Raw genomic sequence first — 24,693 nt, forward strand, 5'->3', positions numbered from 1 at the left:
CCATCTTCCAACTTGCAGCTGAATTAAAGAGATGCATAGAAGGAACAAATCCACCCCCCCTCCCCCCCCAGCTCAGCTCAGCTCTAACAGCCTGCCTTAGGGCAATTAACAGTAGGATTTGTGCCCCACTCACCTGGGCAGGTGTCCTGGGCATCGCAAATGGTGGCTGTTATGCTGAGCAGGACAAGAAGGACTGGGGCTACACTTCCCATTGCTGGCACAGCTCTCTGCTCTCTGCTCAGCTTTCCTTCTCCATGTCCCAGGCACTGTCGTTAGTATTGACCCATCTAAGCCCTTTATACGTAATAAAAAAATCCAGTGTAAGCTCCACCTCTGTGCTTGCCCAATGCCTGGGTCCCCACTCTGCATCTCCAGAGCTTTTCCCAGGTAAGCAGCTTTCCACAGGCCTGATGGGGAAAGTCCTTGCCTGGCTGCCCCAGCCTGCCTTGTCTCAGGCCTCTGCAAATTTTGGATGCATATCTCCTCCTGTACTGTATTTCTAGATGAAATGAACCGGCAAAAACATACATTTAGCTAAATGCAGACAGCTCCCCTCTTCCTTCCTGCTAGTGGCACTTTTCAAAGAGCAGCACTTACTCTGTGTATGGGGGAACTGAGACATTAGGAAAAGAAAAGCCCAAGGTCAACAAAGATCACAGTCAGAAGCTGCAGTGCCCGACTCATGCTCCAATGCTCTGCCTGCCAGGCAGCGTTGGATCACTTTGCAACCTTTCAAACAGAGGTTTCAGTTTATAGGTAATCCAGGACTGACCTGGAGTTAAAACTCTGCATATCCAAGTGAGGTTTGGTGGGAAGAGCATGTCTGACTTTTTTCCTGCTTTTTTTTTCTTTCCCCCTCCAGTTCCTGTTCATTGTAATAACGAGTAGGATTTCAGTTTCTCTGTTGTGCACTCTGTTCATTTGTGTCAGCATTACGAGGTTCAAACTGTTTCAAGTCTGACTCTTTTGTTACCTCTATGTACAGAACCTTTAAAGTTTATAGCAGAGTTTTTAGCAGCTCTGTTCAGCTCCTTTGTTCCTAAGTATAGTGTTCCAGGGGATTTCATCTTTAATAGCTTTAAATAGCTTGAAGTTCACTCTTCGGAACTTCAGGGTCCTGACTTTACTCTTTGTCAGGCCCATGTTCCTCAAAATCACAGTCAACCAGGGTGTGGCCACTGCAGCCCAGAAATGCAATAGATGTTTATGATTGTTTTTGTTCCCAAGACATAATTTTGTTAAGGGAAGTGCAGGTCTTACTTTCCTTTCCCTGTCTGGAAAAAAAAAAAAAAAGCCTGCAAGGAAATCAGAAGGAACGCGATCTGAACACCTGAATTCAAATTTGGGTTTTGTTTAAAATGGGAAAAAAGTATATCATTCACGGCAAGCGTTGTGTATGCAGTTCTCAGGGAGAAATGAGAATAGCTTCTTTCTTCAGCTTTTCAGAAGGAGAGAGAGAGAGAAAAAGGATGAGCAGATGTCTCTGATCTGCTAGGGCAGGAGAGGTCTATGCAGAGTCATTTAAACTGACTGGGGCCCTGTGCACTCCTCTTCTCTCCCTCTCTACATCACAAATGTTCATGCAGCGCAGGCTGCTACCTGTCTGGGACACAGTTGTTTCTGCCCCATGGGGCAGGTGAAGATGAAGAAAAGCCAGCTGCTAGAACTGAGAAGTCTCCTCCTACTCAGCACTCTGTGTCCTGTGCTGTGAGCTTGGTAACAGCTGCAATACTTTGTTACAATATCTAGCAGCAAGAGCTACCTGTTTCCCTTGGTAAGTCACTCCAAAAAAGCAATGGTTAAACTGGCCTCACAGGTTATCCTGTCCTTACAATCTGCCAAGGGCTCCTGGCTAGATCTGTCCTGTAAAAAAAAAAATAAAAGTAAGAATAGGTTTGCCCCAGCTTTTCCCAGTTAATCCCTTATCAAGGTGGCCAGACCTGCATCAGGCTGAGAATGCATATTGTGGAGGCAGCACTGACGTATCCACCTAGGTGTTAAAGCCTGTGGGCTCCACCCAGCCTGGGGGACACCTGGAGATGTCACCTTGCTTTCAGACAAGGAGGCAATGCTGCAGTGTCCTTGTGGACATGGCTAACTTTGGGAGCAGGGGGAAAACTGCAATTGAACAAACAGTCCAAAGTAGGTCAGGTCCCTGAGGGTAGATATTGAAATTGGCCCAGTGATCAATATGCCCTAAATTGTTTTTCCTCACACTGTGTCCTAATGAAGATCAAATAGTGCAGATTGTTTACACCATCAGCAATTCTTTTTTTCTATGTAGGTTCTCACTTGAGTCCTAGGAAATATCCCCTGTCAGTTGTGAAAGTCCAGTATCACTTTGGGAATGCAGAAACGAGTTTTAAGTACATTGCATGAATAGGGAGTGCCTCTAAACACCATGACTCTTCAGCTCCAGAGATGTAAATGTCACAAGTGAAGTCTCCAGAACTTAACTGACTTGTAAAGCCACAAGAAAATAAGCTTAGCAAATCAGAAGAAACAAACAAATGACAACAGATCTTCAAAAAGTGCATGTCGGAACATGGTAACTGCACAACAGAGGATTTAACACTGATTTATTCAAAATCATAGGTGAAATCCAGGCTCCTGGTAGTTTTGACATTGGCTTCCTTACCACCAGGAGGCTAGAGCTTCACAAAAACATCAGAAAAGCTGCAAAGGCTGTAAATACCTAAAACAATAGGCAGCAAGCCCCAGTCATGGCATTCCTCTGCTTTGTCTCATGGCCACACAACTTCTAAAGGTGCCAGAAAGGCAGACAGTTTGTGCTGAGGAGCTGAGACGGAAACTCTGACGTATCTGACTTCAGGCTGACGTGCGGAAAACAGACTCCACAATCAGTAAGATTGTAAAGTAGGTATGTTTATTCAGTGCTGGGCAGCACGGGGGGTAGTCCCGCCAAAGTCGTGCGCATGCCACATGGCAACTTGCCATGGTTATATGCAGTAAAGAATTACATATGCATGAAGTTTCACAATGCGCCTATACATATGCATAACCTGTCCCCGCTTCATATTAAAATTAGTTTACTAAGTCAACTAAATTAGTTTACTAAGTCATTTCCATAAGCTCTTTCCGTCTGTGCTTCCGCAGTGTCTCCTCGTAGTGGTCACCAGGGGTTATGGGGATGAAGGTTGGTGACTCTTCCTCATCACCGCTAGTTGACCTCTTGTCTTTGCACAGACTCAGTTGCTCCTTGGCTCTTGTCCATCTGCAGGACCAGTTTCTGTCAGTTTCTTAAGATCACTTAAGGCTCACACAAAAATTCCTTAGGGCAATGTGAGATAACAGTTCACTTGAGAGAGTCAGCACCATTGCAGGTGCCCACTGGGAGCTTTACAGTCTTGCCTTGCTGGGAAAGGAGGGATCTGATCTGCAAAGGTAGATTATCATCTCCATCTGTAAATTATCACTCCATCTGTAAATCTGTCGTGGGCTCTTCAGTGGTAAAAATCTATTGAGGCTGGAACTGTGGTATTGGTGGTATCCCCAAGGATCTTTGTAGGTTACAGTGCAGTTATTAGGAAACGGATCTTTGGAAAAAACAGCATGTTTTTGTGTTTGATCGACTCCCTTGTAGATAAAACCAACAAGCCTTGTTAAAACAATTTCAGCTTCTGTATGTTACTAGAGGCCTATCCCAAACAACATGGCCTGTCCATTCTGCATGTTCTCTGTGACCTTCCGGGAATGCATTCCTCTGCAGTGGCACAAAATCCCTGTCCTCACACTTCTCTCCTTCAGTCGAGGGTGGCAAGGACCCACTGAGCTAGAGTGGAGGAGACAGATTGGCCTAGAGGTAACGTCTCTGCAATCCAAGATATTTAGGTCTGTCTTGTCTCTTGCTTGCTGCTGTTACTTGCTTACTTGTTACTTGTTACTTGCTGCTTGTTACTTGCTTGTTACTTGACACGCTCCAGAGCCTGGATGTCTTTCTTGCAGTAAGGGGCCCAAAACTGAACACAGTGCTTGAGGTGCAGCCTCACCAGAGCTGAATACAGGGGGACGATCACCTCCCTGATCCTGCTGGCTGCAATATTTCTGATACAAGCCAGGACTTTGTTGGTCTTCTTGGCCACCTGGGCACACTGCCAGCTCATGTTCAGGTGAGCATCGACCAACACCCCCCAGATCCTTTTCCTCTGCACTGCTTTCCAGCCACTCTCCCCCAAGCCTATAGCGCTGCATGGGGTTGTTGTGGCCAAAGTGCAGGACCTGGCGCTTAGCCGTGTTCAACCTCATCCCACTGGCCTTTGCCCATCGACCCATCCCAGGTCCCTCTGCAGGGCCTTCCTACCCTCCGGCAGATTGACACTTCCCCTCAGCTTGGTGTCATCTGCAGACTTACTGAGGGTGCGCTCAATTCCCTCGTCCAAATCATCAGTAAAGATATTAAAGAGGATGGACACTCAACCCCTGGGGAACACCACTGACGACCCGGTCACCAGCTGGATTTTACTCCGTTCACCACCACTCTCTTGGCCCAGCTGTCCAGCCAGGTTTTAATCCAGCAAAGAGTGTACCTGTCCAAGACATGGGCTGCCAGCTTCTCCAGGAGAACACTCAGGGAGACCATGTCAAAGGCCTTGCTGAAGTCTAGGAAGACTACACCAACAGCCTTTCCCCCATCCACCAGGCCGGTTACCCAGTCAAAGAAGGAGATGAGGTTGGTCAGGCAGGACTTGCCTTTCATGAACCCATGCTGGCTGGGCCTGATCCCCTGCCTGGTTGACACACATATATTGCATGATTGCATTCACGATGACCTGTTCCATCACCTTTCCTGGCACTGAGTTCAGGCTGACAGGCCTGTAGTTCCCAGGGTCCTCCTTACGACCCTTCTTTTAGATGGGTGTCACATTAGCAAGTCTCCAGTCATGTGGGACCTCTGCAGTTGACCATGACCATTGAAAGATGATGGAAAGTGGCCCAGCAATCACATCTGCCAGCTCCCTCAGGTGCATCCCATTAGGGCCCATAGATTTGTCTTGCTTGCCTAAATAACCTCTAATCCAATCCTCTTCAACCAAGGGAAAGTATTCCTCTCACCAGGTATTCTCTCTTGTTTCCAGGCTCGATAGTGTGTGGGGGCTAGCATTAGCAGTGAAGACTGAAGCAAAGAAGGCATTCAGTAATTTCCGCCTTCTCTGTATCTGCCATCACCAAGGCACCCACCTCATTTAGCAGCACACCCATGTTTTCCTTAGTCTTCCTTTTGCTGCTGATGTATTTGATGAAGCCCTCCTTGTTATCCTTGATGTTTCTTGCTAAATTTAATTCTGTGGCCCTTGGCTTTCCTCATTGCATCCCTGCACTCTCTAACAATGTTCCTATATTACACCCAATTGGTCTGTCCCTTCTCCCACATCATATATGCTTTCTTCTTCTGTTTAGGTTTTCCCAGGAGCTCCTTTCCCATCCACAAAGGTCTCCTGCCCACCTTACTCAACTTCTTTCTCACAGGGATGCTCCAATCCTGAGCTTTGAGGAAGTGGTGCTTGAATATTAGCCAACTCTCCTGGGCCTCCTTTTCCTCTAGGGCCCTGGCCCAGGGGATTCCTCCAATTAGGTCATGAAGAGGTCAGTTAGCTCTTGAAATCCAGGGTTGCAGTCCTACTTTTTGCCCTGCTTTGTCCTCGCAGGATCTTAAACTCCAACATCTCGTGATCACTGCAGCCAAGGCTTCCCTCAACCTTCATGTTTCCAACTAGACCATCTCTGTTTGTTAGTACCAGGTCCAGAAGCGCCCCTCTTCTTGTTGGTTCACCTATCACCTGCGTCATGAAGTTATCTGCATTGTTCTGCAGTAACCTCCTGGACTGTTTGTTCTTAGCTGTGTTGTCTTTCCAGCAAATATTGGGGTGGTTAAAGTCCCCCATAAGAACCAGGGCCTGTGAACGTGAGGCATTTTGCAGCTGTCTGTAGAAGGCCTTATCCACTTCCTCTTCCTGATTTGGTGCCGTGTAGTAAACACCCACCACAATGTCAACCCTGTTGGCCTGCCCTTTAATCCTCATCCATAGCTCTCAACTCGCATTTTGTCCCTCCCTAGGCAGAGCTGCATAGATTCCAGTTGCTCACTCATGTAAAGGGAACTTCACCACCTTGCCTTCCTGGCCTGTCCTTCCTAAAAAGCACAAAGACATCCATGGCCATATTCCAGTCATGAGAGCTGTCCCACCATGTCTCAGTAATTGCGATGAGATCATAGCCCTGCAACTGCACACACACCTCCAGTTCCCCTTGTTTATTCCCTATGTTGTACGTGTTCACACAGAGGCATTTGAGTTGGGCTCCCGATGCACCTTCCTTTCTGGACGGGGCAACTGTAACTTGTCCATGTGGGCCTACGGTAGCTCTCCTGTTCTCTCTCTCGGCTCTGGGCATCCTTTGCTGGGTGTAGTGTCCAGCTAGGATGAGTGGGATGGCATGTCATCATGTACCTTACCACCAGTATTCCTGATGATACCCCACTTCCGCATAGGATCTAGTTTAAAGCCCGATCAATGAGCCCCACCAGCTCATGACTGAGGACCCTCTTCCCCCTTTAGGAAAGATGAATCCCATCCGATGCCGGCTGTCATGGTGCTATGTAAGGCTTCCTTTTTTCAAAGAACAAAAAATTTTGGTGATGACACCAGCCACAGAGCCATATGTTAATGGACGTTATCCTTCTTCCTGTCACTGTCAATACTGGGGAGAATGAAGGAGAAGATGACTTGCACACCCGAGTTCCTGATCATCTGTCTCAATTCCTTGAAGTCCCTTTTGATTGCTCTCGGGCTACGCGTTGCCACTTCTTCTCCCTCCAGCTGTAGGTCCAACAATGGGTAATAGTCTGAAGATCAAACCAAGCTGGGAAGGCTCCTGGTGACGTCCTTAACCCGGGCCCCAGGAAGGCAGCAGGCTTCCCTTAGAGGAGGGTCCCTTCTACATATTGGATCCTCTGTTCCCCCTATTGTGTAATCACCCACAACTAAAACCCACCTTTTCTTTCTTCTGCCAGTGGTCTCAATATGGGGGGTTGGCCTTTCCGACCCTGGCAATATCTCTGGTCGAGAGGGATCTTCACCTTCTCCATCCTTTGATTGCTTTTCAGCCTCCAGGGCCTCATACCTGTTGCTCAGGGCTACCTGATAGGGTGAGATGGGTGTGGTGTAATTGCCTAAAGTAACTAGGAAAATAAAACTAATATTCACATTTTAAAGAAAATGTACAGCATTGAAGAGGCTTTCAGGGTAGGACGTAGCTACATTACCTGAGTGTTCCCTAGGCTTCTGTTGTGGTTTAACCCGGGCGGCAGCAAAACACCACACAGCCGTTCGCTCACCCTCCCCCCTCCCTCTCTGGGATGGGGGAGAGAAACGGGAAAGTGAAGCTTGTGAGTTGAGATAAAGACAGTTTATTAAGACAGGAAAATAACAATAACAATAACAATAACAATAATGATAATAGTATTACTAATAATAATGTGTACAAAACAAGTGATGCACAATTGCTCACCACCTGCTGACCGATGCCCAGCCTATCCCCAAGCAGCCGGGCCCCCACCCCAGCTAGCCACCCCTATATATTTTTTAGCATGACGTCAGATGGTATGGAATACCCCTTTGGCCAGTTTGGGTCAGCTGTCCTGGGTCCGTCCCCTCCCAGCTCCTGCTGCACCCCTAGCCTGCTCGCTGGCAGGACAGAGCAAGAAGCTGAAAAGTACTTGGCTTGGTGTAAGCGCTGCTTTGCAACAATTAAAACATCAGCATGTTATCAGTGCTCTTCTCATCCTAATCCAAAACATAGCACCCTACCAGCTACTAGGAGGAAAATTAACTCTGTCCTAACTGAAACCAGAACAGCTTCCAACCTTAGATGCTATTGCACTGGGGGAACCTGGTGTACTGACTCTAAGGAACAGTACAGAGCATAGAGTGGAGTGGAGACACCACGGCTAGGCTCTGTGAGTAGGTGGGGACTCGATTATTCTTGTATTGATCACCGAGACCGATAAGCCACACTTTTTGCTACCCTGAGCCAATGACCTGTCATGTTTTGACAAATGCTGTACTCTAGTGTACTTTTGCTCATTATACTATTATAATACTAAAAACCACCTCCATCCCAAAAGCTACCCACCTCCAAGGTGCGACCACCCCTCACTGAGCATGAGCTCTGAATTTCTCGGAGCCTATTCCTTTAAATGGAGACGGGAAAACTTTTCACCAATCGTAACTAAGATATGCTTGACTAGAGTCACTCAAGCTCCACCTAAAAGATAGAAAATAATATAAATTGGCCTAAGAGAGAAGGGATGTTAGGGAAGATACCATCGTTAGGGAAGATACCACCATCAGGGGAGATACCATCACAAGGGAATACACCGTCCCGAGGACCTCCTGACTCCTGGGATCAGACGATAGGCTGAGCCTCTCTTCCCTCCCCATTGGGACGCCTTTGGGTGAGATTTGAACACTTGATTATACTGTGTGTCTCAGTGGAAACTTAGAAATCTCTATAGAGTCTTTGTGCCTTTTAACACGTTAATTTCCAGGCTGCGCACCTGTGTATTTAATGCATGCTAGCTTGCTTTTGCAGACAGTAAATTGTCGCTGGCAGTCCAAAGAACCTGTGTACCTGTTGCTGTAATAAATTGCACTTGATTGCATTGTTCCTAGCCATGATAGTTCTCATTGAACGCGACTAGAGTAAGGGTGGTTATACGTTATTGGTGAATCCGTGACCGTGGTAGTTCAGTGCTAAGGGTGTTATATGTTATTGGTGAATCTGTGACCGTGGTAGTTCAGTGCTAAGGGTGGTTATACGTTGTTGGTGAATCTGTGATTGTGATTGTGATAGTTCAGTGTCCTGAATCCAACCGGACCCGTGACGGTTAATCGGCTACCCTGAATCTGACCGGACCCCTAACGGTTAATCGGCTACACCCCTTAATGTGACAACGGGTGAAGGTGGATTTCTCCTGCCACCTCAAGCCTGGACTTGTTTCCATTCATTCATGTCTTTGCAGCTTCTGCCTTGTGTCTGCTGGGGGATGGATACTGCATTCCCTTCTTGTTGGGGAATTCCTGGTGCCTGTTCTTGTTTCACAGAGTCCAGAGCTTGGCACCACCAGCCTATCTCCCTTTCTGCATCCCAGATGCCCCTCAGTTTTTCCACCTCTTCCCATAGCTCAGCTACCATGCTGAGCAGGTCTTCCACCTGCTCACACCTCATGCAACTGCTATCTCTGCAGCTGCCCAAAGGTGGTGTGAAAGTTTGGCACTCCCTGCAGCCTGACATTTAGACTGCTGTGTGCTTTTTTGGAAGCTCAGTTTGGGTGCCCAATTCCTTTTTGGCAAGTGTGGACATGGTCTTCTGCCAACCATTTGCCATGACTGGTCTCACACAGGTGCTCGCACCACACCCTGTTTGTCTGCCCTGTTCAGAGCACACCTAGTTGCCCGTCGTGCTCCCAGGGAATGCCTTTCTATGACAGAGAAGGGCGCTGCTGCTGGCTCCACCCCAGCCTTGTCAGCTGCCCTCTTGAGGGCTGCCAGGTCCTGGCAGCTCACTCAACTGCCTCGAAGGGACCTTGATGAAGCAAAACCCCTGCATGCTGCAACCCCCCGCTCTGCTGCAGAACCTGTCTGCTCCAGAGCCGATCACGTCACCAAGATGTATATGTTAGAATAGATATAAATAGGATTTCTGATTTTATGTATGGAATTGTTGATGCCACACTACCGTGGATCTTGGAAATCACGCTTGTGTTGATTAAGAAAAAATGAGGCCACATTACACAAACCACATGCTACATAGCAGTAGAAGACAGGTGTGGTGGATATAAGAAATTATACTACTTTATATCAGATGTTGACATAGAGTGAACGAGCAATCTGTCAAGTATGAAGACGAATACAGAACTACTGTCATTCTGGGATCTCTTTTTTTAGTGGCTGTCAGCGAGGACTTGTCTTGATACTTACATGTACATAACCTGTGTACTGGGGGGAGTGAGGCCTGTGCCTATGTTTGATAAATTACATCAAAAATAGATGCTTACCAGTATGGGGCTCTGAATATCTTCTGGCAGTTTTCCTAAGGTAAGATATCAGTGGTGTAACGTTGCAGATGCTATGGGAATAAATGAAGTTTTCCTTCCTACAAGAAGATTTCCTTTGCAATTTAATCAAATGCATTGGTTTTCTTTCAGTCTTTTCCTAAAGTTGTGCCACACGAGTGCACACAACTAAAACTTCAGTTTCATTCTTTTCTGGAAGATGTTTTTTACCTACTTACACACTTCTGCCTTTACAATATGTGATGCACTAGTATCAGCAATTGCTGGGAATGAGAAATACAACAGCTGTACTACCAAATATCTTTACTGCTATTTTTTCATATGCCTGGGGTGGAAATGGGACAAGTCTTAGGAAAGTGGAGTCCTGAAGATTAAGAACTGCACATTTTGAATCTCCAGAGGATAACAAAAACTGACCAGGGGAATGACAGATGTTTCCAGAAGACCAGCAGAATTTGTTCAGTGGCACATTTAATTCTTAGACACCATTGTGTTGCCTTTTTCTTTTGGAACATTGGAGCAACTCAGTAGTTGGACACTGGGTGAATGAGGTGTTTGGTCTCCACTGCTGAGTTGTGGCTGTTGACTTCCCTGTTATCCACTGACATTTCGTAACTCCAGAACTTTTCCTTGTTTCTGAAGTCTTTCTTCTTGACCTTTGATAAAGCAAGCAAACAAACAAACAAACGAAAAATCTGACATTGAAGAAAAGTGATTATTTAAGTTCATGAAAATTTTTTGTTCTATAGTTGTAATGGACAGTTTAGAATAAAGAAAACAACAGTGCAATGTGTGAGGTTTACAACCATGGTGGGAGGGTTTCTTCTCACCTGAGATCAACATATTGACAAAACATTGACTGAAAGAATTGTCATTGGAGAGAATAGGTATGAAACTAGAAGAAAAAATTGTGGATAATATGTCAGTTACACACTGAAGGACTTAAACAGGAAAAAAATTACATGAATTTAGAGAACAGAGTTGTATTACCCTGTCTTTAAAAATGTAACGTGTCAGCAATAGAGCCGAAGTGATAGTCCTGCTAGAAACAAGGGTATTCTGCAGAAAGGAGAGGTGGAAAAACAGGAAGTGAAAGAGAACCTTAGGAAAAATGACAAATAAAAGGAAGGGAAGAATCCAGGAAGAAAAGTCAGAGTATAGAAAGAAAAGGAAGTGACATGAAGTAGAAAGAAGTGGTAGAATACAGGCACTGTATTCAATGTTAGGAAACAGGAATAGAAAGAAATTCTGCTAACTGGATGGTGAATGATGGAGGTGTTAGGGAATGTTATTTAATAGATGGGAATAGAAAGAAATGTCAGACAGCAGATGGGAATAATAGGAGATGACAGGGAATAAAAGGAAATGACAAACAGTAGGTAGAAGAATGATGGTGAATGGAAGGAAATGCAAAGAAATTTATGAAGAAATGCAAAGAAACCGACGGGATGACGACCATGATCTGGCTGAGTATCTACGACATCAATGATTCGGAAAAGCATCATGCTCGTTGGTACCCTTGTCATCACCGTGGGGTCAGTATGTTAACAAGCTAAATCATTAATAAATTCTTTGTCTTTTCTATTGCTGCTCAAGTGTGTCTGTGTGTGAATGTATTTGACATCCCCAAATAGCTTGCTTGCTTTATATACATTTACAGCTCTTGTCTGATCCTTGCTGGGCTGAACCAATCAGCTTCAGCCCCCGGAATCTAATTAGAACAACCCCCAAGCTGGGTTTTGGTAGTCACCTCTCCTCATCCCTCTCATTTGGTAAACTGCCAAACTATTTATGCAAAGTGTTAATTAGTTACAAGGGATGCACCAAAATAGCAGAGTTAAAAGTTCACCTACAGTAATGGTACCTAGGTGTCCGATGTATGTGCAGTTTTGCCCTAGATGGAATAGTAGGTAAGGGTGGCGAATACATGGGAATAGAAGGAGATTATGGGAAATAAGGAATGATGGGGAATAGATTGGGATTAGCCAGGAAAAATGGAGAAAATTAGGGAGTAGACAGGATAGGGAACAGAGGGCAATGATGGGGAATAGAAGGAATAATAGGGACTGGCTATTAAGGCTGTTATAATAGGAACAGAAAGAGTGCTAGTGAAAACTAGCTAGGAATAGAAAGAAATGACAAGGAATAGTTTGGAGTAGGAAAGAATGGTGGGGATTAAAGGGAATGATATGAAATGACAAACTTCACAAAGGAGAGTACAAGAGACTACAGGCCAGTCACTTCACAGTCTCTGGGAAGCTCATGGAGTCAACTAATGCTGTAAATCATTTGCAGATGCATGGAGGACAGGAAGGTGATCAGCACTAGTCAGCTACTCTACTCTAGTCTACTCTGCCCTGGTCAGGCCTCACCTGGAGTACTGTGTCCAGTTCTGGGCTGCCCAGTACAAAAAAAAGACAAAGGAAAAAGACAGAGACCTCCTGGAAAGAGTCCAGCAGAGGGCCACAAAGATGATATGGGGCCTGAAGCATCCTCCCTATGAAGAAAGGCTGAGAGACCTGGGTCTGTTTACCCCTGAGAAAAGAAGAGTGAGAGGGGATCTTATTAATGTTTACAAATATCTTAAGTGGGGGAGACAGAAGGATTTGGCCAACCTCTTTTCAGTGGTTTGTGGGGACAGGACAAGGGGCAATGGCCAAAAAATGGATCACAGGAAGTTCCACACCAACATGCGAAAGAACTTCATGGTGAGCATGATGGAGCACTGGAACAGGCTGCCCAGTGTGGTTGTGGAGTCTCCTTCTCTGGAGATATTCAAGGCCCATCTGGAGGCCTACCTGGGCAACCTGCTGTAGGGAACCTGCTTTGGCAGGGGAGTTGGACCTGATGATCTCTTGAGGTCACTTCCAACCCCTACAATTCTGTGATTCCGTGATTTACAAATGGGAAATTGTGCCTAACCAGCCTGAGATCTTTTTAAAATGAGCGTGGTGGATGAGAGGAGAACAGTGGAGGTTGTTTACCTTGACTTTACTAGGGCTTTTGACACTGTCTCTTGTAACACCGTCTCATCATAGACAAACTGATGAAGTATGGGTTAGGTGAGTGGACAATGAAGTGGACTGAAAACTAGCTGAATGACCGGCCCTGGGATATGGTGATCAGTGTTGAAAAGTCCAGGTGGAGGCTAGTCATGAGTACTGTACTGCAGGGGTAGACAATGGGGCTTAGGGTATTCGATGTCTTCATTAATGACCTCAATGCCAGGACAGAGTGCACCTTCAGCAAGTATGCAGGTGATACAAAATTGAGAAAAGTGTCATTTCAGAGAGTAATAGGTTGATAGTTTCAGTTGTTTATCAACTTGGGCACACTTGAAATGGTGACCTTGATGATGCACGCTGGAACAATTTCTGTCAGCAGAAATGATATGCTACTAAAAATGTTTTGAAGGAGATACAGAAAAACAGTCGCAAAGTGTACTACACACCAGCTTGGTTCATGGATCCTGGAGCTGTGTAGACCAGTGCTAATCCATCAGATAGAAAAAGACTATTACAGGGAGTGGAGAGGGCAAGAACTCACTAGTGAACTTGCTACTTTCCCCATCAAGAAAAAGAATATAAAATCCAGAAAGTTATTACAACACTTTTCAGCTCCCCCAGTAATGTTTTGGTTGGAGGGTTTTTTCTAAATGTCGGAGTAGGAGACTAAAACTAAACAATGCTAGCAAGAGCTCTGAAATGCAGACGAGCTTCTCTGCGTTAAAAGGGCTGGGGGTGGGGTGGAGTGGGGAAGGGAGAAAGAACAATCTCCCATAACTCACAGAATTGTTAAAATTCATAAAGATCAGATTTTAAAAACAAATTTAATACATAAATAATAACATTTCGTAAATTTCTCTCCTGTATAAAGTATTTTCCATCTGCTGTGGTTTTGGTGATGGTATCCACCCAAATACCCAACTAAATAGACATTGTGCACATAGCAGTTCAATAGCTTTCTCAAAGTAATGTGTAGATTTATGTAGAAGTGTATCATCCCATTTAACCACTGATGTAGTCCATCCCCTGTGTATATCAAAGTGTCTTTACATGCTGTTTTAATGCTGTTAGAGAGGATTAGATAGCCTAATCTATGGCTGTGCCCTCCCTCAATCTGTGCTTGCGGGAATGTCAATGAATATTTATAATTAAAATGTCAATTAATATTTATAATTAAAATTTGTTGTTTGTCCCAAAGCCATCTTAAGTGACTGTAAGGATTAAAGCATACTTTGACTAGAGGTTTATAGCATCACTAATAAAGGCACTTGGCTATACCCATACTTCGCAAAAGTTTACTTCATTAAAAAGAATGTTTTTTTTATATGGAAGTCTTTTAGTATAAGTTTGATTTCACAGAAACTTTCACTGGAACTCCTGTAAACCTTTTGGAGAGTAATAGTGGTGGAAAGCAGATGCTTTCACATGAAAACATGGATTTAAAAGTCATTCTCATATTAACCCCCAAGGCATATATTATAAGAATATAATCAGAAGGTTATCAAGATAATTCAGGAATTTCTTTTCAGACTGCTGAATATACTACTGGCATCTTTTATAGCCTGTGTCTATTCTGAAGGGATGGTAATAAGCTTGAGAGGCCTGTCTCCCTTCAGTCTTCTCACTGCTCCTCTTTCGTTCCTGGTTTGTGGTAGTTCTCAGTGACACCTTTTCAAACACAGTTATCCTCTGAAATGCCTGTATCCTAATGTGCACAGAATGGACAGCAAAACGAGAAATTTGAAGTCTAATATGGGCGGCAGCGGCACCGCAGCCCCGCCAGGCGCGGGGTGGGGAAGGGGTGGTGGCAGCCGCAGGTGGGGCCGCGCTTCGCCCCCCTCCCCTTACACTGAGCCAGGCCCGGCCCGGCCCGGCCCGGCCCCTCCGCTCCACCTGGGGGCGAGGCCGGCACCTGCGGCGGGAGCCCGCCCTGCGCCCGGGCAGGAAATCGCCCGGCGGGGCGGGAGTGGAGCCGGGCCCGCGCTCCTCGGCGGGGCACGGCACGGCGAGGCGAGGCGAGGCGACGCGAGGCGAGGTGAGGTGAGGTGAGGTGAGGGGCTGGCCGCCTTCTCCTGCTGCACGGAGGCAGCCTCTGCGAGCAGGGAGCACAGTGCTGCATTGCCATCTCCTTGCGAGTGCGACTGGGAGCACAGCTGTACATCATGCCTGAAGCGTCTCACAGCAAGTAGACCAAGGCTCTCAAAAATCAACATTCCTCGCAAGGCCCCAGGCATGGAAAAGCTGATATGGGAACAGTACACTGCGACCTTACAAAAGGATTCAAAACGAGGATTTGGGATTGCAGTTTCTGGTGGCAGAGATAACCCACATTTTGAAAATGGTGAAACCTCAGTAGTCATTTCAGATGTTCTCCCAGGTGGCCCAGCAGATGGGTTACTTCAAGAAAATGACTGGGTGGTCATAATTAATGGAACCCCAATGGAAAACTTTCCACATTCTTTTGCGGTCCAACAGCTTAGGAAAAGTGGAAAAGTGGCCACTGTTTTAGTGAAAAGACAGTGGAAAGTGCAGGCTGCTGCTTTGAGGAGAAGCCCCTCCCTTGACTATGAGGACAGAGCTTTAGAAGTAATGGATGATCATGCAGAATTTGATGGCAAAAGTGCTCGAAGTGGCTACAATGAAAGAAGCTGGTACAGTGACAATGGAGGGCGCAGCCAAAGCTGGGGAAACAGCCTAGATCAGAGCTGTAGAGATGATGAAGACAGAGGGTGCAACAAAAGCAGAGACCGTAGTAAGGAATACAGCTACAGCTGTGATTGCAGTCGTGGTAGGAGTGTTGACAGGAGCTTGGATCGAGACTATGGAAGAGATCAGAGCAGGGGAAGGAGCATCAACAGAGATAGTGGCTGTGAACGGGACTACAGGAGACTACAGCCCACACAGTTACAGTCATGGATCTCAACCTGATCCTAGATATGCGAGGGAGGTGAGGAGCCAAAGTAGAGACAGGCTTCGTTCCCGTAGTCCTTTGCCTGAAATGCACCATCAACATGAGTACCTAGGACACTGAGGTGCTCGAGCAAGTCCAGAGAAGGGCAACGAAGCTGGTGAGGGGTCTGGAGAACAAGTCTTACGAGAAGCAGCTGAGGGAGCTGGGATTGTTTAGCCTGGAGAAGAGGAGGCTCAGGGGCGACCTTATTGCTCTCTATAGGTACCTTAAAGGAGGCTGTAGCAAGGTGGGGGTTGCTTTATTCTCCCACGTGCCCGGTGATAGGACGAGGGGGAATGGGCTAAAGTTGTGCCAGGGCAGGTTTAGGTCGGATATTAAGAAAAACCTCTTTACCAAAAGGATTGTTAGGTATTGGAATGGGCTGCCCAGGGAAGTGGTTGAGTCACCATTCCTGGAGGTCTTTAAAAGACGTTTAGATGTAGATCTTAGTGTTATGGTTTAGTGGAGGACTGGTTAGGGTTAGGTCAGAGGTTGGACTGGGTGATCTTGGAGGTCTCTTCCAACCTAGATGATTCTGTGATTCTGTGAAAAACTTCTCCTAAATACCAGCTAAAAGGAAATGTCTTCAGTCATCCACTGTGATGCCAGAACAATACAGAACTCAGGTGGTGTTCCCACACTATAAGAAGCTCTGAGGTAGGCAGTGCTGAGTTACTAAGGCCCCGGTTAAATGGAGGACCTGGCAGACCTCCCAGGGTCACAAGGGTAATGGCAAAACTGAACTTTACTGTGGTTTTAATGAATCCCACTGTAGGCTGCTGAGTGGGAACAAGGTTGAATGCTGTAGTCATTCCAATTGGGAACAATTACTGAAAAAGCCCTGATTAATAAATGCACTTGCACGTTAGACATAGCAACAGATGGCTTTGTAGTAAGTAAGTAAGTAAGGCTTTGTAAGCTGTATATAAAGTGCTAATATAAATATATACTTGGTGCTATATCATTGATTGTTGTTATTATTTATTGGTGCTGCTGTTGAAAAAATAAATATATTTGCTTTCCTGGTAGTAATGCAAAATAATTACCTTCAATGTTTTTTATAAATCGTTTGGATGTAGGACTCAATGCATACTAAGGAAGTTCTCAGATGATACTAAACTAGGAGGAGCTCTCCCTTGAGAGTGGAGGGTCCTTGCAGGAAGATTTTGACAGTTTATGGGGCTGGACTATCACCAATTGCATGAAGTTTAATAAGAACAAGTGCCAGATTCTGCACACACAATGGGTCAATCCTCTATATATGTCCAGACTGTGGGATAAGAGGCTGGAAAGCAGCCCTGCAGAAGGGGATCTGGGGATTCTGGTTAATTATAAGTAGAATATGAGTAAACAGTGTGCCTTGGTGGCCAAAAGGGCCAACTGTATCCTGGGGTGCATCTGGCATGGCATTGCTAGCTGGTTGAGCGGAGAGCTTGTCCCACTCTGCTCTGTGCTGGTGTGGCCTCACCTCAAGTACTGTGTGCAGTTCTGGGCACCACAATATATGAAGGACATAAAACATTAAAGAGCATCCAAAGGAAGGCTACAAATATGGTGAAGTGTCTAGAGGACAAGTCGTATGAGGAGTAGTTAAAATCCCTTGGTTTGTTCAGCCCAGAGAAGAGACTGAAGGGAGGCTTCCTGGCAGCCTACAGCTTCCTCATGAAGGGAACGGAAAGGCAGGCGCTGATCTCTCTGATGACAATGATAGGAGGGAATGGCATGGAGCTACATCAGGGGAGGTTCAGGCTGGGCGTTAGGAAAAGGTTCTTCACTGAGAGGGTGGTTGGGCAGTGGAACTAGCTCCCCAGGGAAGTGGTCACTGCACCAGAGCTGCTGGAGTTCAATAAATGTTTGGATAATGCTCTCAGATACAGGGTTTGATTTTTGGGTGGTCCTGTGTGGAGGCAGGAGTTGGTCTTGATGGTCCTTGTGGGTCCCTTCCAGCTCACGGTATTCTATGATTGTATAGCACTATATGTATGCATATATATACTAGCTTTTAAAATCATAGGTATACTTGCTAGTGGTGATTTGTAGTAATGTGTAATAAAGTAGAGAAATTTAGGAAATAAAGTTGTCATGTCCTTGTGCATTTTGGAATCCTGCAGAACACTGTTGTGATCGATTTCTATACACCCATAGGCTGGGTAACCCTTTCAGTTGTGACAACGCACCACAAAACAGGGCTGTCCACTTCAGTGTCCCTATTTGAACTTTCCCTGTTAAAGGACACTGACTCCAGTCTCTCATTAAAGCTCATTGTGGCTCAGATTTCCATTTCCCCTCTCACTCCTCTTCAGGAATTGTGGTCAGCTTTGCCTATTTTACCTTTCCCTCGCTTTCTCTTCCCACTTTACTGGCTTAAAATTTTGTTTTGCTTTGATGCTTTCTGTTAGTTACTCTGGTAGGATCTTCAGCCCCTTCCTTTGTCTTGCAGAGGGTTACCAAAAGCTGAACTGATCTCCCATCTCTCAGAATCACAGCTCCACCAGTCATTAGGAAAGACCTTAAAAAGAAATCACAGGTCTCCTGAAAAACAACAACAACAAAAACTTCTCAGCTCTGCCAGACTTTACTGAGTGAGCTGTTCCTGAATTACTGCATTCAGCAATGGAAGATAGATTCCCCCCTCCCACTCCCCCCACTCCCCAGTGAAACCCAGGGACATGGGAAGGCCAAGGCAAAGCTGCCTACACAGATCATTAGCCCAGGCCTATATCTGTGCCACATCCAATCCTTAAAACCAAGCCAGACTTCCAACAGAGAAACCTCCAACCAGACTAAAGTATGTGCCACCTCCGTGGATTAAGCTTTATCCTTGAGCAAAGAAACCAGGGATGGTAGAAGAAACTCTAAAATTTCCCAGCAAGAACAGAGTTTAGCCTGATTCTGATTTGGAGAAATGTCAAAAGGGCCCATTCAATAAATGAAAACATCCTAGGAATGGCTGTTTAGAAAAACATATGCTGTAAAATCTATACAGACATGTCAGAAAAGTTTCAGCATATTTTTTTCCACATATTCTTTTGGCACCTTTGGGAATTTGAACAGTTTGTAGTGCCCATGAAAAAACACCAGTCTGTAGTAAACAAGTTTCTTCAGATGTTTTGAGTGGAACCATCTCCATTGAGAACCATCTCTATTAAAAAATACTGTGTATTTCTGCAACTGCAGAGATAGTTCTGTGGCACAGTCTGTAGAGAGAGCATGGGACTCAGTTACTCACTGAGTTGTCTTTCTCCATCTCCTCACCTAAAAGGACTGATTTTTTTTTTTTTTTTTGCACTTAAAACTGGTGGTATCATGGCTCTAAAAGTGGAAGTCTTCTTGTTTCCACTAAATGTGCAGCTCCACTGGATTTTTGGATATACACTTTTTTTGGCTAGTCAAACTACATATTAGAGAAGTGAGTTGCTGTTAACAAACAGATAAAATCACATATAAATATTGAGTTTCTTGCCTTATTTACAATATAGCCTGCATTTCCTGTTCACTAAGCCCAATCTGTACCAGCTAAGGCCGCAAGGAGCTTGCATGCTTTGTAAACTGTGGCAAGAAGGAAGTATTTTCAACTAACATTGCGGAAACAGGCCTTCTTCATGGATTCAGAGAGAAATAACACCCTGGCAATGCCTAATTTCAGCTGATCTCAAAAGCTAAGCGGGCTCAGGCCTGGTTAGTACTTTGATGGGAGACCTCCTGGCAATACCAGGTGCTGTAGGATTTATAGGACCTGGAAAGCCCAGCTGATCAATACATGGCTGAGAGGCTTGTGCAATTGCAGGATTTTTATATTTATTTTTTAAAATTTTTTTTTTTTTACCATTTTTTTACCATGGGGTGGTTTACTCGACACCTGGCCTGATGGATGCAGATGGGTCCCACCTTCTCAAAGGGGGAAACGGATCCTAGCACAGGAGCTGGCAGGGCTTGTTGAGTTGGCAGGGCTTTAAACTAGGGAGAGAGGGATGAAATGGGCCTGGGGGAACAATGGCTGGGGGAGAGGGCCATGGTGCAACTGAAGTGCATCTACACTAATGCACACAGCATGGGCAACAAACTGGAAGCCATTGTGTGGCAGGCAAACTATGACTTAGTTGCCATCACTGAAATGTGGTGGGACCACTCTCACAACTGGAGTGCTGCAATGGATTGCTACAAGCTCTTCAGAAGGGACGGGAACAAAGAAGGGGCGGTGGCGTGTCTCCCTATATTACAGAGTGTTTCGATGTTGTTGAGCTCAGGGCTGGGAATGATAAGGTCGAGTCCCTATGGCTAAGGATCAGGGGGATGGCCAACAAGGCAGACGTCCTGGTGAAGATCTGTTATAGACCGCCAAACCAGGATGAAGAGACAGATGAGGCATTCTACAAGCAGCTGGTGGAAGTCACGCAATCGCCAGCACTTTTTCTCATGTGGGATTTTAACTTCCCAGACATATGCTGGAAATACAATACAGCCCAGAGGAAGCAGTCTAGGAGGTTCCTGGACTGTGTAGAAGACAGCTTTTTGACACAGCTGGTTAGTGAGGCTACTGGGGGGGGTACCCTGCCAGACAACCTGTTCACAAACAGAGAAGGACTGGTGGGAGATGTGGTGGTAGGGAGTTGTTTTGGGCAGAGTGATCATCACATGGTCGAGTTCTTTATTCTTGGGGAGTCAGCAAAACTGCTACCTTGTACTTCCAGAGGGCAGACTTTGAACAATTCAGGACACTAGTAGAGAGGGTCACGTGGGAGTCAGTCCAGAAGGGCAAAGAGGTCCAGGAAGGATGGATGCTCCTCAAGAAGGAAGTCTTCAAGGTACAGGAGCAGACTGTCCCTGTGTGTCATACGATTAGCCGGCGGGGAAGATCAGCATGGCTGAACAGGGAACATTTGCTGAGTCTCTGGGAAAAAAAAGAGTTTATGTGCAGTGGAAGAAGGAATAGGCAACTCAGGACGAATACAAGGAAGTCGCCAGAATATGCAGAGAGAAAATCAGAAAGGCTAAAGCCCAGCACAAGATCAACCTGGCCACTATGGTTAAGGATAAAAAAAAATATTTTACAAATGTATTTATGGTAAGAAGAGGGCCAAGGAGAATCTCTGTCCTTTACTGGACACAGAGGGGAACATGACTACTGAGGATAAGGAAAAGGTCGAGGTTCTTAATGCCTTCTTTGCATCTCTCTTTAATAGTCAGACCACTTATCCTCGGGGTACTCAGCCTCCAGACCTGGAACTCTGGGATGGGTAGTAGAATAAACACCCCACAATCCAGGTGGAAACATTTAGAGACCTGCTACTCCACAAGGACTGTCACAAGTCCAGGTGGCCAGACAGGATACACCTGAGGGTGCTGAGGAAGCTGGCAGATGTGATTGCTGGGCCACTTTCCATCATCTTTCAATGGTCATGGTCAACTGCAGAGGTCCCACATGACTGGAGACTTGCTAATGTGACACCCATCTAAAAGAAGGGTCGTAAGGAGGACCCTGGGAACTACAGGCCTGTCAGCCTGAACTCAGTGCCAGGAAAGGTGATGGAACAGGTCATCGTGAATGCAATCATGCAATATATGTGTGTCAACCAGGCAGGGGATCAGGCCCAGCCAGCATGGGTTCATGAAAGGCAAGTCCTGCCTGACCAACCTCATCTCCTTCTTTGACTGGGTAACCGGCCTGGTGGATGGGGGAAAGGCTGTTGGTGTAGTCTTCCTAGACTTCAGCAAGGCCTTTGACATGGTCTCCCTGAGTGTTCTCCTGGAGAAGCTGGCAGCCCATGTCTTGGACAGGTACACTCTTTGCTGGATTAAAACCTGGCTGGACAGCTGGGCCAAGAGAGTGGTGGTGAACGGAGTAAAATCCAGCTGGTGACCGGGTCGTCAGTGGTGTTCCCCAGGGGTTGAGTGTCCATCCTCTTTAATATCTTTACTGATGATTTGGACGAGGGAATTGAGCGCACCCTCAGTAAGTCTGCAGATGACACCAAGCTGAGGGGAAGTGTCAATCTGCCGGAGGGTAGGAAGGCCCTGCAGAGGGACCTGGGATGGGTCGATGGGCAAAGGCCAGTGGGATGAGGTTGAACACGGCTAAGCGCCAGGTCCTGCACTTTGGCCACAACAACCCCATGCAGCGCTATAGGCTTGGGGGAGAGTGGCTGGAAAGCAGTGCAGAGGAAAAGGATCTGGGGGGTGTTGGTCGATGCTCACCTGAACATGAGCTGGCAGTGTGCCCAGGTGGCCAAGAAGACCAACAAAGTCCTGGCTTGTATCAGAAATATTGCAGCCAGCAGGATCAGGGAGGTGATCGTCCCCCTGTATTCAGCTCTGGTGAGGCTGCACCTCAAGCACTGTGTTCAGTTTTGGGCCCCTTACTGCAAGAAAGACATCCAGGCTCTGGAGCGTGTCAAGTAACAAGCAAGTAACAAGCAGCAAGTAACAAGTAACAAGTAAGCAAGTAACAGCAGCAAGCAAGAGACAAGACAGACCTAAATATCTTGGATTGCAGAGACGTTACCTCTAGGCCAATCTGTCTCCTCCACTCTAGCTCAGTGGGTCCTTGCCACCCTCGACTGAAGGAGAGAAGTGTGAGGACAGGGATTTTGTGCCACTGCAGAGGAATGCATTCCCGGAAGGTCACAGAGAACATGCAGAATGGACAGGCCATGTTGTTTGGGATAGGCCTCTAGTAACATACAGAAGCTGAAATTGTTTTAACAAGGCTTGTTGGTTTTATCTACAAGGGAGTCGATCAAACACAAAAACATGCTGTTTTTTCCAAAGATCCGTTTCCTAATAACTGCACTGTAACCTACAAAGATCCTTGGGGATACCACCAATACCACAGTTCCAGCCTCAATAGATTTTACCACTGAAGAGCCCACGACAGATTTACAGATGGAGTGATAATTTACAGATGGAGATGATAATCTACCCTTGCAGATCAGATCCCTCCTTTCCCAGCAAGGCAAGACTGTAAAGCTCCCAGTGGGCACCTGCAATGGTGCTGACTCTCTCAAGTGAACTGTTATCTCACATTGCCCTAAGGAATTTTTGTGTGAGCCTTAAGTGATCTTAAGAAACTGACAGAAACTGGTCCTGCAGATGGACAAGAGCCAAGGAGCAACTGAGTCTGTGCAAAGACAAGAGGTCAACTAGCGGTGATGAGGAAGAGTCACCAACCTTCATCCCCATAACCCCTGGTGACCACTACGAGGAGACACTGCGGAAGCACAGACGGAAAGAGCTTATGGAAATGACTTAGTAAACTAATTTAGTTGACTTAGTAAACTAATTTTAATATGAAGCGGGGACAGGTTATGCATATGTATAGGCGCATTGTGAAACTTCATGCATATGTAATTCTTTACTGCATATAACCATGGCAAGTTGCCATGTGGCATGCGCACGACTTTGGCGGGACTACCCCCCGTGCTGCCCAGCACTGAATAAACATACCTACTTTACAATCTTACTGATTGTGGAGTCTGTTTTCCGCACGTCAGCCTGAAGTCAGATACGTCAGAGTTTCCGTCTCAGCTCCTCAGCACAAACTGTCTGCCTTTCTGGCACCTTTAGAAGTTGTGTGGCCATGAGACAAAGCAGAGGAATGCCATGACTGGGGCTTGCTGCCTATTGTTTTAGGTATTTACAGCCTTTGCAGCTTTTCTGATGTTTTTGTGAAGCTCTAGCCTCCTGGTGGTAAGGAAGCCAATGTCAAAACTACCAGGAGCCTGGATTTCACCTATGATTTTGAATAAATCAGTGTTAAATCCTCTGTTGTGCAGTTACCATGTTCCGACATGCACTTTTTGAAGATCTGTTGTCATTTGTTTGTTTCTTCTGATTTGCTAAGCTTATTTTCTTGTGGCTTTACAAGTCAGTTAAGTTCTGGAGACTTCACTTGTGACATTTACATCTCTGGAGCTGAAGAGTCATGGTGTTTAGAGGCACTCCCTATTCATGCAATGTACTTAAAACTCGTTTCTGCATTCCCAAAGTGATACTGGACTTTCACAACTGACAGGGGATATTTCCTAGGACTCAAGTGAGAACCTACATAGAAAAAAAGAATTGCTGATGGTGTAAACAATCTGCACTATTTGATCTTCATTAGGACACAGTGTGAGGAAAAACAATTTAGGGCATATTGATCACTGGGCCAATTTCAATATCTACCCTCAGGGACCTGACCTACTTTGGACTGTTTGTTCAATTGCAGTTTTCCCCCTGCTCCCAAAGTTAGCCATGTCCACAAGGACACTGCAGCATTGCCTCCTTGTCTGAAAGCAAGGTGACATCTCCAGGTGTCCCCCAGGCTGGGTGGAGCCCACAGGCTTTAACACCTAGGTGGATACGTCAGTGCTGCCTCCACAATATGCATTCTCAGCCTGATGCAGGTCTGGCCACCTTGATAAGGGATTAACTGGGAAAAGCTGGGGCAAACCTATTCTTACTTTTATTTTTTTTTTTTACAGGACAGATCTAGCCAGGAGCCCTTGGCAGATTGTAAGGACAGGATAACCTGTGAGGCCAGTTTAACCATTGCTTTTTTGGAGTGACTTACCAAGGGAAACAGGTAGCTCTTGCTGCTAGATATTGTAACAAAGTATTGCAGCTGTTACCAAGCTCACAGCACAGGACACAGAGTGCTGAGTAGG

General features: G+C 45.9%; 2 protein-coding genes and 1 pseudogene across 2 annotated transcripts in view; 2 read left to right on the forward strand and 1 right to left on the reverse strand.

Annotated features, from left to right (window-relative positions):
- The window catches only part of LOC106037111 (ficolin-1-like), a 12,683-nt gene extending 12,400 nt beyond the window's left edge, over nucleotides 1-283 (reverse strand). The window contains exon 1 of the mRNA XM_013182873.3: nucleotides 134-283. Coding sequence (XP_013038327.2) covers nucleotides 134-212 — 79 coding nt within the window. The 5' untranslated portion in view covers nucleotides 213-283. The remainder of the gene's footprint in view (nucleotides 1-133) is intronic.
- The window catches only part of LOC106037110 (dual specificity testis-specific protein kinase 2-like), a 90,937-nt gene that overhangs the window by 47,020 nt on the left and 19,224 nt on the right, over nucleotides 1-24,693 (forward strand). The gene's annotated exons all lie outside the window — the stretch shown is intronic.
- Nucleotides 258-23,623, forward strand: LOC125180737 (tight junction protein ZO-2 pseudogene; annotated as a pseudogene).

This window comes from Anser cygnoides, chromosome 20, assembly GCF_040182565.1.
Source record: "Anser cygnoides isolate HZ-2024a breed goose chromosome 20, Taihu_goose_T2T_genome, whole genome shotgun sequence".
Taxonomy (NCBI): Eukaryota; Metazoa; Chordata; class Aves; order Anseriformes; family Anatidae; genus Anser; species Anser cygnoides.